This window comes from Mesitornis unicolor, unplaced genomic scaffold (genome assembly GCF_000695765.1).
Source record: "Mesitornis unicolor isolate BGI_N332 unplaced genomic scaffold, ASM69576v1 scaffold7163, whole genome shotgun sequence".
Classification (NCBI taxonomy): domain Eukaryota; kingdom Metazoa; phylum Chordata; class Aves; order Mesitornithiformes; family Mesitornithidae; genus Mesitornis; species Mesitornis unicolor.
The window spans coordinates 18,215-34,642 of record NW_010172604.1 but is presented as its reverse complement, the minus strand read 5'-3'; the positions used below and the strand labels follow the sequence as shown (position 1 = coordinate 34,642).

Genomic DNA, 16,428 nt, shown 5'->3' with positions numbered 1-16,428 from the left:
TGTGCTGATTTTGACATTCTTTTGTTGGGTGAATAATCAGTATACAAGCACATGTAGTTGGAGATGCTACTGAAGAGAATAAAAAAATTACTAAAGAAATAAAAGCATCTGAAACCTTCCTTACAAGGCTAGGTCTTGCAGTAGTGGATGACTGATATAATACTTCTGTTCTTTTAGCTTAATAATGTGCTGTGAAGAAATAAATTGGAAACTGAATAATGCATTAGGAAAGAATAAATCAGAAACTGAATAGTGCATCATGAGTTTGTCTGCTGTTTAGTTAGTTAACTGACATGGAAGAGGAGATTCTTTTTAAAATGTGGAGGTAGACCTGCCTGCAGAAAAAAATGATTGCTAACCTCTCTGGAATGTGGATTAGCAGTTATTAAAAAAACTAAACAAACAAATGAAAACCCCCAACAAGCAAACGTAGACCAACCACAAAAAAGATAAAATGTAACACAGTGTCTTTGCAATGTCCTGAAAGTTGATTTTTTTTTTTTTAAATGCATGTGGTTTTAATAAATTTTTTACAAATCATGTGAAGTTTTGGGGTTTTGTTTTCTCTGATATTTTTTCTCTCTCAATCTCTCTCTCCTTCCTCCAAGTCCTTCTTTGAGGCAGCAAGTATGATGAGCCAGCTTTCTTACAAGCATTTGGTGTTAAATTATGGAGTCTGCGTATGTGGAGAGGAGAGTGAGTAGAAATTAATTATCTGTATGTACTAATTATATACAGCTGTCATTTTTGTTATTGTTCCTGGGTAAAAGCAGGAGAAAAAAATAAACCAGAAAAACCTGTCACATTAACTGAACACTCAGTATATATTCACATTGCAGTAGAATTAGTCTTGGTGTCTGAGAGCTAGCTAATATGGTGATAAGAAAGTGGAAAAATTGTGTAAATACAATCAGTGTGAATAGTAACCTCTATAAATGGCTCGGTCATGTCTGCTCTATCTGAAAATCTCAGTTTTGAAAAGTTTTGCTGAACTACTGAAACTAGCTTTCAAAATACTAGAAAACTTATACGTTACATCAGCTGTGGTTGGCTGGAAAGGGAAGTGCTTGGCTACCTAGGAAAATCTTCATTTACAGTGATCAGAAACACAGAAACTGCCACCATTTCCCTCCTGGGTGCTGACTTTGTGAGCACAAATAGAGCTTTGGGAAGTTTGGTTTAGAGATCCCATTTTGAAAACATGAGGTCCCATTATTTCAACAATAACACAACAAAACGTTAACAAAAGTAAAATCTTGGCATTGCCTACCTAAGTCAAATGTATTTTCAGTTTAGTTTACTGCATTCTGACTGTTTATTATAAGGTGGGGTTTTTTTAGGAACCCTTGAAATACATTTATAACATTTTGTTATGAAATCTCAATTTTGGACAGTTGTCATATTTTTGTGTGTGCTATCTTCAAATATGCGCTGCTGCATCTCACTCTAGCAGATTTTCCTCTTCATTCAGTCTTCGGTTAGAATTGTCAGATTGCCCTAAAACCATTATTTTCTTCTGTGATTAGAAATTTGTAAGAAAAGGAAGCATTTTATAATACCTGTATAAGCATATTATGTAGATAGTTGTCTGCATTAAGAGTGAAGGAATTTGCAAAAGTAGGGAGGTGGATTCTGTATTAGGAGTTGCTTTTCTTAGGAGACTGGAAAAGTCACAGCACCATGTTTCGCCAAGAACTTGTTACACCAGTTTGTTTTTAAAGACACTTGCAAGTGATTTTTCTGGTTCATTCATTATACCATGCATGGGAACTATATATAAAATTTCAGGTGGATTCACTGTATAACTAAAAAAAAAAAATGTAAAAAAAAATCTAAATGTAAACCATGTATATGGTTACTTGTTTCTCCTTTGGATCACAGTTGCCCTCTGTAGACGGTTCTATTTCTGAAGGCAAGAGTCTTATTATAGTTAAATAAGAGGCAGTTACTAAGAAATAGGAAGAGAAGCTGTTTTTTCTGTGGGTTACACACTTGATGTACAAATTTCATAAAAATTGCTTCACATAATTGTGTAAAAAAAAAAGTTTTCTGTCCAAAAAATGAATTTGTTATAAAAATAAGTGTATTTGTTATAACCAAATATAATACCAGTAGTTTCCAGTGTCTTTGGAGAAAAAACACTGCAATGTGAGCAGCTTCTAGCTGAAGGCAAGAGTTCAGTCATGCAATTTGAAATTATTGTATTGAAACTGAAAACTGTGCAGCACTATGAAATGGATGTTGGTTGTTGGGTTATTCACTGGATGGCTGAATGAAGGCATATATCATGCAATTTTTTTTTAGTGCAAGTATCAGTCTGTTTTCAAAAAGAGCATCTTTTGTCAGCAAAGCATCATATTTTTTACTAAGCATATAGATTGTAAACAACTCTGAAGTCAATTACTTGGATATTTGACTCTTTACGTTGACATTGCTGTACACTACTATGCTTTATCAGAAGTTACGTTATTTATTGTGCCTTTCAAGTAAGGGTGGAAGTAAACTCACTGGATTTGTTAAGATGGAAACCTATTTTGCAAAATAACATTTGCATTTGAAAAGAAATTGGGGCAGACTTCCACACCCTGAAGAAGGATAAAGAACAGAGAATATTTGTGGCAATACTTGGATGTCAGATAGCTTCGGCTTTATAGGTAGTTCACCAACAAGATTTCAAAGGAAGAGATAGGCAGTACTAGAGTAATGAATCTGTCCTGAAACTCCATTATTTGTTGATGGTTTTAATTGTTACTCTTCTTAACCATTTTAAATCAGACATCCTTGTTCAAGAATATGTAAAATTTGGATCTTTGGATACATATTTGAAAAAGAGTAAAAATGTTATCAATATCTTGTGGAAACTGGAAGTAGCCAAGCAGTTGGCATTAGCTATGCATTTTCTGGTAAGTAGTTTATTCTTCAGTTTTGTTAAAGGCTTAATTTAAATGTTTCAGGCTAATACATGTGGAATAGCTGAGCTATTACCCTACTTCTTGAAACTCTGGAGGTTATTTGAAAATAGGCTGGGCATATGCCACATAGTTAGTAGACAGCCAAGGACTGACCTTCGTATCTTGCACAAAGTGTAATTGAATTTCCCATTCTTTTTTATTGCTTTATGTTCTAGAGTGAAATAAAAAAACATGCCAGTAATTTATTTTCTTTTCCCATTAATCAGTCCTTCCTGGTTTTCCCACCTCAGCTCAAGATGCTGAACATAAACTATTCTCTGGTAGTGAGAGGGGAAAACATTGTACTGTTCAAACTGCTAGTACATTATTTTTATGCATTAGGTCCCAACCTTACAGTCTGTTTAATACAACATAAAGGCCATTATTCCAGACAGGATATGTGATTAGATTAATCTTTCCTTTAACAGAGTTTAAATGAATCTTACTGATAGATCAGTATTCTTCTGAGTTAATACACATCACATAGTTTTAAACTTGAAACTTCAGGTAGATAATTAAAATGAATGAAAGTTGTCTAGAAACCATGAGAGGAACTGATGAAATATCTGAGATTTGATCAGCTTAATTTATGGTCATTATTTTCTTTGCTTATGTTTCCTTCATGTTGTAAAATACTGGTTTTTAAATACCTCTTTCAACCATAAGATTTTTGTCAATATGTAAAAGATACATTTCTGTTCATAGGAGGATAAAGGTCTTGTCCATGGGAATGTATGTGCGAAAAACATCTTGCTTATCAGAGAGGAAGACAGGAAGTCTGGAAACCTTCCATTTATAAAACTAAGTGATCCAGGCATCAGTATTACAGTTTTGCCAAGAGACAGTAAGTCTTTCTTGTTTGATGCTTCTGACTCGAAAAATAAGTTTGGGGTTTGTTGTTTGGTTTTTTTTCTGTCCACCATCTAAGGTACTTCTGTTATAGTAAGTTCCTTCATCCATCTGTCACTTTGAAATAATCTCTGCAGTCCTGGTTAGCAGTTTTGAGTGTATCTTCTTTATCAGCAGATAGCTAGCTACAGGAAATAAAGCCACAATTCTCCATTGTGAGAGAGGTTTTTTCCCTGCTGCTGTCATTTTCAACTTTTATTTCACTGGTAGTACTATTAGTAAGCTGTAATGTACCATTAGTAAGTATGTTGTGTCTCCAGGCAGCTGCTGGACATAGTACCCTTTTATTGACTGAGATCAAATTGTTGTATTTTATAGCTTGGAGAAGCTTTCAGATCTGAAAGTAAACACACTTTTGAAAGTGCTGCCTGACAGTTGAAAAATATCCTCAGTGCAATTCTGGGTGAATACCTGAAGCCACTTCATGATGCTAAAAATACTGGATTGTCATCTGCCATTGAGGAAGTTCTAATGCTTTATAAACAGCAAAATTCATTAAATGAAAGTAAATTAAAAGTGTGTGGAAGGTGGTTATGCTAATGAAACTGAAGTAAACTTGTTCTCTGTCTCTTTAATAATTTGGAAAAATGAACACTTTATACTTGGTAATTTATACATGCCAAAGGAAGTAATGCATCAAAGACATTATAAGCACTGCAGTGTTATTCTTTCCAATAAACTGTTTAAACTCCCCATTTTAAAATGAGAAGCCTAGATTACCCTTCAGGATCTCATTTTAAGGAGCTCTAAATCTACATCAGTACAAGACAATCTTTTAATGGCAAAAGTTTAAAAATTAAATAGTATGAAATTCCCTGTTATGGTGCCTTTTGCTGTGCCATAATGTGCCAACCATTAACAAAGTACTTTTTCCTCTTTGCCATCTAGTTTCTTTGCAGTAGCTACTAAGTCTTGGTAACACTGGAGGGAATACAGAAGCAGGAGTGAAAATATGAAGTGGAAATTATGTTAAGGCAGTTTTATATTAGACTCAATTTACAATTAATGGTCCTCTCTTCTGATTCATAATTTATTTTGGTATATATTCTGTAGCTTTTTTTTAGGCATGGACTAAATCTTGAAAAGGTATTACGGAATGAAATACTTGTGTTCTGAAGTTATTTTTACTAAATCAAATATGTTATATGATTTCTGTTTTTGTTATTCATCTTAACATGGTGTTTCCTTTGCATGATTGCACAGTTCTTCTTGAGCGAATACCATGGGTTTCACCTGAATGTATTGAGAATCCCAAGCAATTAAGCCTGGCCACAGACAAGTGGAGTTTTGGTACTACTTTGTGGGAAATCTGCAGTGGAGGAGACAAACCTCTGAGTGCACTGGATTCTTCAAGAGTAAGTATTACAGGCTCTGCAGTCATAACAGTTCTTTGGACACTTCTAATTTATAACGCCTGCTGTTGTAACTGTAACGTCGTGTAAAGTGGCGTGGCCCATGACCACTCTAGGAAAAGGACACTTTTACTGGTAGATAATGATCAGAAGTGATTATTTGAGGTTTGGGTTTGAGTTTTTTAAAATTTCTTTTTATGGGGTCGAATTACAGCATTGTCAGTATTATGTTGGTCATGTTTCTGTTGCTTTGCTGAAACAGTGTATCAATTTAAAGTATTCCTGACAATGTACATAGATTTTAATTGGCATTATTCTAGTAACTGCACATCTTAAATTCTGTAAGACTTTGTGTGCTGCAGACAATTCTACTGTTTTAGCTAAACCAGAAATGTTAACTTTGTTTTAACTAAGGACAGGAGGTGGAGGGAAAACACATTCCATACAACTATTATTTCTTATGTATTTGCTTTTTTAGATGGAAGCAAAAAGATAATTTCCTTCACTATGCTACAAAAAGATTTTTAGTAGTATTTTTTAAATTAACTGTTACTTTCTCACAAAGCCTGATCTGATTTCTCAGGTGTTATAATCAGCTCTTACAATAAGCTCCAAGGTCTACCTATGCCTACCTTATAGATATCTAGGTATTTATATATGTAGGTATTATAGTTATCTAGGTATTTCAGGCCCTCTTCTCCTGTACTAATTCACATTTTTTTGTAATACTCATGAAACTTTTTACAACTGGAGGAACTCAGCCAGTTCACTTGTGGATAGAATTTTCTGCTGGACCCACTGAATTGAGGTTTTATGAATTTCCCAACAAAGGAGACACCGTCTTTCTCTATTTTCTTATCTTCTACCAGTAACTGACTGGGAGTTTCTGAACTGACTACTCTAATTATGCCAGTCTTGCTACATAGTCAGCCTTGGCTTGTAATGTAAATTGATCAGATGTATGTTTGACGAGATAAGGAGTCTAGGTTGAGAGCTGTATTTTTTGGCTGCTCTGGTGAGAATGTTAAGGCTTCTGCAGCTCTTCATGGTTGTATATTAAAATGGCTTTATCTATTTAATTCCAGAAACTACAGTTCTATGAAGATAGGCACCAGCTTCCTGCCCCCAACTGGACAGAACTAGCAAACCTTATTAACACCTGTATGGATTATGAGCCAGATTTCAGGCCTTCATTTAGAGCAATTATACGTGACTTGAATAGCTTGTTCACTCCAGGTGAGTTTGTGATATAAGAACAAACTAGACAAAAAGAACTCTGATTCCTATTGGTTCATTTTCATATGGTGCCTTCCTTTTTGTTGATGTGCCAACCCAGAACCACTCTTCAAAGCAGCCCTGGACATCCAAGTTCTTAGGGACACTGTTTCTGCTTTTTAGTTTGTCCTAAAAGTGAACACATTAAAAGTTAGCATTATCATTCACAGCAGTTTTCTGGTTTGATTAATATCTGTCCTAAAAGTTCTAGTCACTTAACCAAGTATGTTATGTTAGTGACTGTCTATCTTTTTTTTCTCAATAAAATAAATAGGTATCTTTCTTTTTTCCAAGTAGAAGGTGCATATTATCACACGCCTTTGTGAAGTTTACGTTTCTTCTGCAGTAGTGGGGTTGTTGCACAATAGTTGCTAAAGTTGAAGTACAATAGGCCTGCAAAAAAAAAAACCAGACTGGGAAATTAAAGCAAGACTTGCTATGAGTCAAGACAAGTAGTTTGGCTTTTTTTGGTAATGCATCTTTGTCTTTGGCTGCAAATTACTATATTGAAATTAAGGTGGTTAATATTCTGCTGAGCTTGATGTATGCCAAGCAATGGTAGAATGTGCTGTGATTGTAATAAGTGCCTTCACTCTCCTGTTTGCTTCTCTGTGCCTCGTGTTCCCTTTTTCTCTTCCCTTCTTCCTCCTTCCCCTCAGATTACGAGCTATTGACAGAAAGTGATATGTTGCCAAATATGAGAATTGGAGCACTTGGATTTTCTGGCGCTTTTGAAGATCGGGACCCAACCCAATTTGAAGAAAGACATCTTAAGTTTCTACAGCAACTTGGCAAGGTAGGATGTTTTTTAATTCTCTAATTTCCTATGAAAAAACTATCTTTTTCAGTTATCTTCCAATGACCCCATGTACGTTATTTACATTGAAACTTCTGATATGGAAATCAGTAATTTCAGTCGTATCTGACCGCAACATGCAGTTCCTTTTAGATCTTTTTCAGTTTCATGATATTATTGCAAAGAAGAAAGATAGCTGACCTCTACAATTAGTTCAGTCACACCAAAAGGCTATAATTTTTTTATTTTTAATTTTTAAAAGAATTATATTAATTTTAAAATGCACCAGAGCAGTCTTGCACAGAATTAGTGGAGTAGGGTTTTGTTCCTAAATTCAGTGATGTCTTTGAGGTGCATGTAGGCCTTGAACTTTTTAGACTTTAGAAATCAGCATTCGGTTACTAGTTTTTTAAGTCATTGCAGCCTGGATTTTTGAAAGCATGATCAAGTGCAGATGACAGGTCTTCACCAAGATTTATGTTTTATGTATTTTATTGATATGATGGCTATATATTCCTTTGACTCAAAGTACTAGTGAAAGCAAGCCTGAAAGCCAAGTAGCAGAACTACTTCTGTTTGTAGATGGTTGGTTATTGACTGTAAATGGTAGCATAGCACAGGGAGAGGAACACAGTGATAGGTGATGACTGCATAAAGGAAGATAAAGAAAATATGAAGAGAAAGGGAAGAAGGGAAAATATTGAAACAAATTGGGGAAGAACCACCAAGAAATAAAGGAAAATTAAGAGCCAAGAGGAACCTAAATAAAGGAGTTATTGCAAGTGCAGGAAAAAGAGTATGCCAGCTGACAGTTTGGAAGTGCAAGTGGAAATCTATGAAGAAGGGAGAGGAAATGAATGGACATCAGCCCTTCTCATTTTGCTCATTTCCTCCCATGCTGTTTGTTTTCTTTCATAGAACATGATTCTTATTCTTACAGAACTGTTACCTGTGATCCTGTACTCTTTTTCTCTCAAGGAAGTTTTATTGCATTTCACTTAAATAATTAATTGTGGTCACCTTAATGCTAATACATTAGGCAGTATGAACAAGCACCAAGAAAGAGACAGTGATGTGGACTTGTTTTTTATTCAAGTATTTCCATTTGTCATCTAGGGAAATTTTGGCAGTGTTGAGATGTGCCGGTATGACCCACTGCAGGATAATACTGGGGAGGTGGTGGCTGTGAAAAAGCTGCAACATAGCACAGAAGAACATCTTAGAGACTTTGAAAGAGAAATTGAAATACTTAAATCTCTGCAGCATGATAATATTGTTAAGTACAAAGGAGTATGCTACAGTGCAGGTATGTACTATATTGAATCCACCTTCAGGTGTACGCCTAAGTATCCATACTGAAGAATTCAAAGAGGTGGGGGTTCATGAAGGTGACTGACTTGTCCTAGCTTTACGAGGACTTAGTACAAATCAAAGGAAGCATTGTCTGTTGTATACCGCTTCTCAGTACAAGGTGGACATTTTATTCAGTTTGCTCATTGCATAATGTGATTGATTTAGAGAAAGTACCATTCTGAGTAGTTACCTTGTTTTTTTCGTGTAGAAGTCTTCCTAGAAAAGGATTTAGGTTTAAGTGGGAAAATGCTGCTATTTTGCTACTGTTGCTGTTTTTTCCTCAATGTAATGTCTCAGAGTGGGTATTACCAATTCTTGTACACCCTATACAGTAAAATACTAGACAGGAAAGTTTCAGAAATGGTTGTATTTGCGTGAATCATTGATGCTGTTGAAGCTGACAAATGAAAGCATGGGTTCTGCCCAGGATCTTACTGTAAAAAGAAAAATCTTGGGTACAAAATCAGACTAAGTTTCTTAAGATGGTAAAATTGCCGAGCAAGTGATGTCAATTGCCATTCTGAGTTTCAACTCAGCAATAACGAGGAATTACATAAACACACATATATGCATATGGCACTTCTGCTTTGCTTTAGCAATAGTAGCTGAAGTATTGATGAGATGATCCTGATTAGTGATGCTCTGTATATCAAGCATATCCACATTAATTTTGTGTTTAAATAAATAGCATTTCCTGAACAAATGCAGTTAACTAGTATACAAAAAGATGCACAATGTTGCACAAATAATATGTATTTGGAGGGTACTAAAGCTATTTTCTATTACTTTTATTCATAGACATTTATAAATATTTATATTTCAAAACTTGTAGTATGAAGATGACAGAAACATTAAGTGTATATTTTGTTGTTGTTGTAAAAGGTCGTAGGAATCTAAGATTAATTATGGAATATTTACCACATGGAAGTTTACGAGATTATCTGCAGAAACACAAGGAGAGGCTGGACCACAAGAAGCTTTTGCTGTATGCATCTCAGATATGCAAGGTAGGAAATTGCAGATGACTGATATTTTTCAACAAATTTTTGTCTCTATGGTCTTGTCTCATTTGTCTCAAAACAGCTATTGTTCGTTGTTTTGGTGTATCTTTTATAGTACTGTTGGGCTGCTAGCACCACATAACCCTAAAAAAATTAAAATTAGCAGTTCATATTCACATACTCAAGAACTGGACAAACTTCTGAGTATCCTAACACAAGATGCTCAGACTGGCTTATTTGCTGACTGAGGCAGAATATACTCCCTTTTTTATTTTATAGTTTCCTTAGTTTATATTTGGTTTAGAAGAATTAAGACCTCTTTTCTTCCTAATAAGAGGTGAAATAAGATTTTGCAGGAGTTAATATACTCACTCAGACAAACTTTATGACATAAGATTTTCAGAACTTAGACATTCAGCTTCAGACACTTTAGATGTCATTGCATGTTTGGTAATTTGGGGAAAGAAGGGGAAAAAAAAAAGGAGGCAGAGGGAAGAGAGAAAAGAAAAACACACACAGACACTCCCCTTCAAGGCATGTACCAGAAATATTTTTAAATTCCTGTCCTCAATACCTGCATCAAAGACATGGAAACAGTAGATACTTAAAATTAATGAGTATGCTTTAGGGTATGTAGCCCACAGATATTCTTATGGCTTGTGTTTGTGCCCTGGCACAATCAAAGTAGACAGCTTTCCTTCTGCAATACCTGCAGAAAAGACCTGACAAGAATCAGGCAGGATCGTCTCTGGCAGAGACTCCTCAAGGCATTCAAACTTTCACCTGGTGGGTAGAGTTTGATAGTTCCCTGCTTGAACTGAACTGACTGGGTAAGACTTTTAGCTACTGACTCCTGGGAATGTACAGAAGAATGCTGCGTGCACCTTTGACAGCTGATCTTGCCTATTTATGTGTTTCACTGAAGCAAGGCTTAGGTGTGTAGTTATCAGCAAAAACTCATTGATGGGCAAGCAATGTGCAGTGAGGTTGGAAAACAGGAAATGTTCGCAAGTCTGTGACAAATGTCAGTCCTTTCGCAGAGACAAAGGATTGAATATGTGACCACCCACTCAAAGAGGGTTAAGAGGCCCTCTGATCTGTGTCTCCAAAATGGGAAGTCATTCTCCAGTAACAGGCATAAGAACTTCCCTTGGCGTTATTTCTGCAACAAAATAGCTGTTGTTACCAGTGCTGGTAAGTCTCTGAAAACTTTCTTCAAACAAAGAGCTGGAAAAGTCTAACACTCAGCACCAGCTAGGAGGACAATAACAGCGAATCTTCATAGAGTAAAGATTCAACAGTCATTTTTGAACATGCAAAGGCTGCAGCCACTTACCTGTTTTACTCTGTGGTCATCTCAGTCTATGAACTGAAGGGTCGTGTTGCCTGCCCTGGTGATGCTCATGAAAAGGTGTGAAGCTTGCATATATAAGACTTCAGACCTTATCCAAAGCTTTATCAAAAGTCTGAAGGAACAACAGTGGCAACATATCTCAGGACCCTGGTCTCTGAGACAGAAATGTCTGATAGGAGGACCGGAAGGTGGATATTGGCCTTTGCAGGCAGTTGCAAGTATGATAGGAAACTTTGGAAAAGGAACTGTATTCAGAAGGTACAAAGAAAATGGTTCTTAATGTGTATGTTTACACACATACATACAAAAGAAGCATCAAAATACTACAGGTCTTTAGGATGGTGATGAAAAACCAAAATAGCAGATGACATGACTGCTTCCTCAATACCAAGCAAGGGAGCTAGAATATGCCTTCTGCAATAACTTAAGTGGGAAAACATCCTGCTTTGATGTGACAAATCATGGGTACACACAGTATGAGAATGTGGGAAGTCTGGATGTGGGACTTGCTCTTAAAGAAATGTCTTTTCTTCACTTCCAAGGGAAGCAAAGTCTAAGAATTACAGTGTATGTCTTGCTTTGCACCATTGTTGCTGTATGACCTGCAAGGCAGAGGTCATATTGATCGCTTTAAGATTTCACTCTAATCTGCAGCATTCTATTACTTCAAAACAACTTAATTAAAAACATGGCAATCACTTAATGTTACGAAAATTTAATCTGAATGCTTTTCTTCCTTCTTTTAGCTGATCACATTTTCCCTTTTAGCTGTTTTTGCTTCTTTGGCAATGTTTCTCTTTCAGCATATCACATCTCTTCTTTCTGCTGTGCATTTCTGTTACTCTTTAAAAAATTAAAAAATCTTTCTCCTTCTGCCTTACTGCTCTTTTCTCAAACATATGAAAGAAACACCCACACCTGAGAGTTAAGATAAGTGTGTTTTTTCTCTTGCTGTGCTTTGGCTCCTCGCTACTATAGTGGGAAAGGGTTCCTGACTTCAAGATGGTATTTTTTATGCATGCATATCTCATACTGTGAAAAGCAGAATTTTCAGAGATTGCATTTGCTAGTGTTAATGTTTCTGTAGATGCAAATTAGTGCAGCTGTCATCTGGTGCAACTTGTGCTATTAGTGCAGCTTGTCTGGTAGCAAGCAGTAGGTCTCTTTATTCAACTTTAAAGAATCCTGACAATAGAATAGCAAATAAGGAATTTAACTTCTCCATGCATCCGATTTTTGGGATGTTCTATTTTGCTAATTTGGCCCTGCATTTTGTTAATGCTGACTGATGGGAGAAGAGGGTAAGAATAAACTTAATTTTCCCATCTCTTAATGCTTCAGGTGTCCTTGTTGGAGCCCAACCTTAATGATAGAAACATTTGAAATCACATAATGAAACTCAACTCCATTGTTAGAGTAGTGCCACAGGATTATGGTTTCCACTTAGAATTTGCATTATTTCAATTAAGTATCTGTGTTAGAATAGGTGTTTTCCAGGACAACAGATAAGTTGCTATCATCATAGAAACATTAGGACTGTTTTCAGTACAGTATGTAGTAGTAATAAAAAGTTGTAATATTTATGTAGACTGGTTGTATCAGAAACCCAGGAGTCTCACCTGGAAAAAGCTAGGTCGCGTATTTTTCAGGATAGCAGTGTATAAGCTGGTGAAAAGGAATAGGGCATTTTTGAACACCTTTGGAATGGGATGTGAATAAACAGTGATGCCACGCAAGCGGTTCTGGGAGGTAACAAAGGTCTGAGAGGTTAGATTGGAGTAAAACTATTTCATCTGAAATATAAATACATAAATAAGTAATTAATAAAATAACTAACTAACCACATCTTTTGGCATTAATAGTATAATGTTGATGCTCAAAACATTTTTAGTTCAATGATGCTCTTAGCATAACTTACTGCTTTTCAGTTGTGTTGGAGTGAGATGCTTTTGTATGAAACCCTGAAACTGACAGCTTACTTTGTGTTTCCTTTTACATGAGTCAGGTGTCTCCGGACATTGTGCAGTATCACTTCTGTCCACCATTTATTAATGTATAAGCAAGACTTTCTTTCTTTACTCATGCCACTACACACACTGGCTTCTTCCACATTTCATTGTTAGCAAAAAGAATTACATGCATTGATAGGAAGGGATCAGCAGCAGAAGATGACATGGCTTCTGAGCAATGCTTTGTTACAGCAACCCATACTAATATAACAATAAGCAGAACTGTGTTGGTGAATAATGGTCCATTCAGAAGAGAAACAAAACACACAGGTGAGAATATGGTGAGAGAATAGTTGTCTAATTCAAGGAATCATAATATAAAGTTTAATAAAGCAATCAGGAAAGCAGATGTACAAAGCGAAGAAAAAAGATTAAATAAAATGGGTAAACAGAACAGTCTTTTCATCTGTTCTGTATTCTGTAGCTTATCCCAAATTTTGTTTTCCTTCTATCACCGTCAAACTGCATTTGGCCATGGAAAGAAGCTGTAGCAGCTGTCCAGCTACATAATCAAAAAACACTGGGCTCTGACAGGCACTCAGTCTGTCACCCTTCAGTTAAGGGAAGTCCCTGCACTTGGAAAAAGTAGCTCATCAGAGAAGACAAATGTTCAAGCACACTGATTTTGGTAAAAAACTGTCTTTAGTTTTAAAATAGAGGTCAATTTATCCCTTTACAGAACATGCAGCTTCTTAATGGTAAAAGTAACTATTTTCCTATTGTGTTTGCGAACTTTTTATGCCTAGGGCATGGAGTATCTGGGTACAAAAAGATATGTTCACCGGGATTTAGCAACAAGAAATATCTTAGTCGAGAATGAGAACAGAGTTAAAATTGGAGATTTTGGATTGACAAAAGTCTTGCCACAAGACAAGGAATACTACAAAGTAAAAGAACCTGGTGAAAGCCCTATATTTTGGTAAGTCTTCTTTTGGTATTTAAAATCCTGGCATTATTTCAGTTTTTACAGTTTCAGCAGATTGTTTTGCATGTTGTGGAATTTGTATTCCACATATTTACATGCTCCAAGTCAATTGTCTAACATAGTGAAAGTGACGTGCATGATGTTTGACTTTACAAAACAGCTTATAAGACTTTTCAACATATTTAAAAATAAAAACCACTAAAAATTACTAATTATTTAAATATATATATGCAACAAGAAAGACATTCAACTATAAGAGATCTAAAAAGGCCCATTCCCCAGTATGCTTTCTAAGTTTTGGACCTTTCAGTTCCCTAAACACTGGTCGTTCACATCCTCTAGCTGAGATCTTTTGGATAAACCCTCTGTTGACCAAGTGGAGTTAGATCCCACACACTGTAATTAACAAGGAGAAAGTTGGGTTGAATAATCAGGTAGATGTCTGCATTTGGGCACTGAGCTTCCAGAGAAGGTCTGTTACTCCAAAATACAGTAATGCTCTACAAGCTGCACTTAGCTTGGAAAGGAAAATAACTCTGTTTAGCCCATGGGGGACTGAAGGATTATGAAATGGAAATTGGTAGACTGTATTCAGAATGCAAAAATATATACTTCACTTCTGTTATAAAAAGACATACAAATGTCTTAGAAAATATGCTGGAAGATAACTGTGGTAAAACCACTTTATGTCCTAATAGCAGAAGAAAATGCCATTCCATACACGTGGTTTTAGTCTATATTGTAGTCTGCCTTAGGCAGACTTAGGCACTGTAAAAATGTCGTATCTAAAGGATAAATATTACAAAATGGCATCTTAGTAGATGTTATTTGGTATTGTAAAATCTAAGCCCAGAAGTACCTGGGACACACGGTTCAAGGCTCTCTGAAAGTAATGGAAGGATGCTTACTGGCTGTAATTTCTTTCTTTCAGGCCTTATCATATTAAAATCTTGTTTACTTGCACTACAGATAAGAAAAATATCTACAACTTTGTTGCAAAAAAATCCCAAACTTGGATATAGTTATCACTAACTGTGTTTAAGGTGGTTTGAGTTTGCAATGCCAATTAACTATTATTAAAAGAATAGTTACTAGTGAAAGTAATTGAAGGAAATGAGAACTTACTAATACTTATAAACAAAGAACACTTATTAATGGCACAAAAAAAGTCTTATTAAAAGAAATACCTTCAAAACCAAAAAGACTTATGTTGCACAGAACACTATTCCTTTTACCATCTGTTGTAGGTATGCTCCAGAATCCCTGACAGAAAGCAAATTTTCTGTTGCCTCAGATGTGTGGAGTTTTGGTGTGGTCTTGTACGAACTCTTCACATATATTGACAAGAGCAAAAGCCCACCAGCTGTAAGTACGTAGTTAGTGGTTCTCAGAGGTTTTTTGTTTAAATTCAAAATTTAAATTTTTGAAAAGGTATAGATTGTTCCTGTACCTAAATAGGGTGATATTTACTGATCCTTTTCCAGACATACTGTAGTGTTTATGAGGTAGCATGCAGTCAGAAGCAGCAATGTGCTAAAAAGTGTTAGTGTCAAACCATAAGAAGGAAAGGAGGTCTGAAAAATACCTGATAGTCTGTGCAGATCTTACCCATTCTGTAACCACTAACTGTTTGAAAAATATTTTTAAATGCCACTATAGATTGTTCTTTCTCATCCGTCCTTCATGGGAAGTAATCCCAAATGCATCTGTTGCATTGCAACATGACATGTAATTTTAATGCTATTTCAAATCTAAGGCTGAGCCAAACAAATATGTAAACATGAAGTTTATTTAAGTAAGGTAACTTAAAGTAATTTTCTTGTTACTGGAACTCAAGTAACTTTAGTAAGTTACTAAAGTTCAAGAAAGAAAGGGAGTGGCTTTTTGGAGTCTGTTGATAGGCACCTTTGAAGACTAGCGTACAAGGGATGGAAAAATTACTACTTGTACACTGAACAACAGTTCTCCAATTGGAAATCAAATTAACGATCTTACTTACACCTATCAGTTCTTTGCAGGTATAACAGAGGAGAACTGAGCCTTTTATTTTTACTGAAGCTGCCCTCACCCTTGGCCAGTGTCTCAGTCCTGGCAAATACAGTTTTGAGTGCTGAACAATTATGATAGGTAAAAATGCATTTGGAAGATCTCTGTAATGACCTCAGTGGACCTCTTAGTAATTTGATACAATGACTAAGCTATCAAGGGAGAACTCTCAAGGCAGGGACCGCACTTCCTGAATAATAACATAAACATTGCAGACACCTGGGGTTCTTCTTCAAAAAGAGCATGAAATGGGAAGTGGTAGAGTAAGGCATGGGCTCAGGTGCAGTATACTTTATATGTTGTTTATATGTTGTTTATATTATTATATGTTGTTTATCCAACTTTGGCCATTTGCTCATTCTGCCAACAGTTGTTTCACATTTTCATGTCTAGGGTCAGACAGAGAGAGAGAATCACAGAATATTAGGGGTTGGAAGGGACCTCAAAAGATCACCCA

General features: G+C 35.9%; 1 protein-coding gene across 1 annotated transcript in view; it reads left to right on the top strand.

Moving 5' to 3' along the window:
- The window catches only part of JAK2 (Janus kinase 2), a 44,218-nt gene that overhangs the window by 24,237 nt on the left and 3,553 nt on the right, over positions 1-16,428 (top strand). The window contains exons 12-21 of the mRNA XM_010180447.1: positions 609-696; positions 2,776-2,903; positions 3,657-3,795; positions 5,064-5,215; positions 6,298-6,448; positions 7,147-7,283; positions 8,400-8,589; positions 9,519-9,643; positions 13,747-13,919; positions 15,173-15,290. Of these exons, the coding sequence (XP_010178749.1) occupies positions 609-696; positions 2,776-2,903; positions 3,657-3,795; positions 5,064-5,215; positions 6,298-6,448; positions 7,147-7,283; positions 8,400-8,589; positions 9,519-9,643; positions 13,747-13,919; positions 15,173-15,290 (1,401 nt within the window). The remainder of the gene's footprint in view (positions 1-608; positions 697-2,775; positions 2,904-3,656; positions 3,796-5,063; positions 5,216-6,297; positions 6,449-7,146; positions 7,284-8,399; positions 8,590-9,518; positions 9,644-13,746; positions 13,920-15,172; positions 15,291-16,428) is intronic.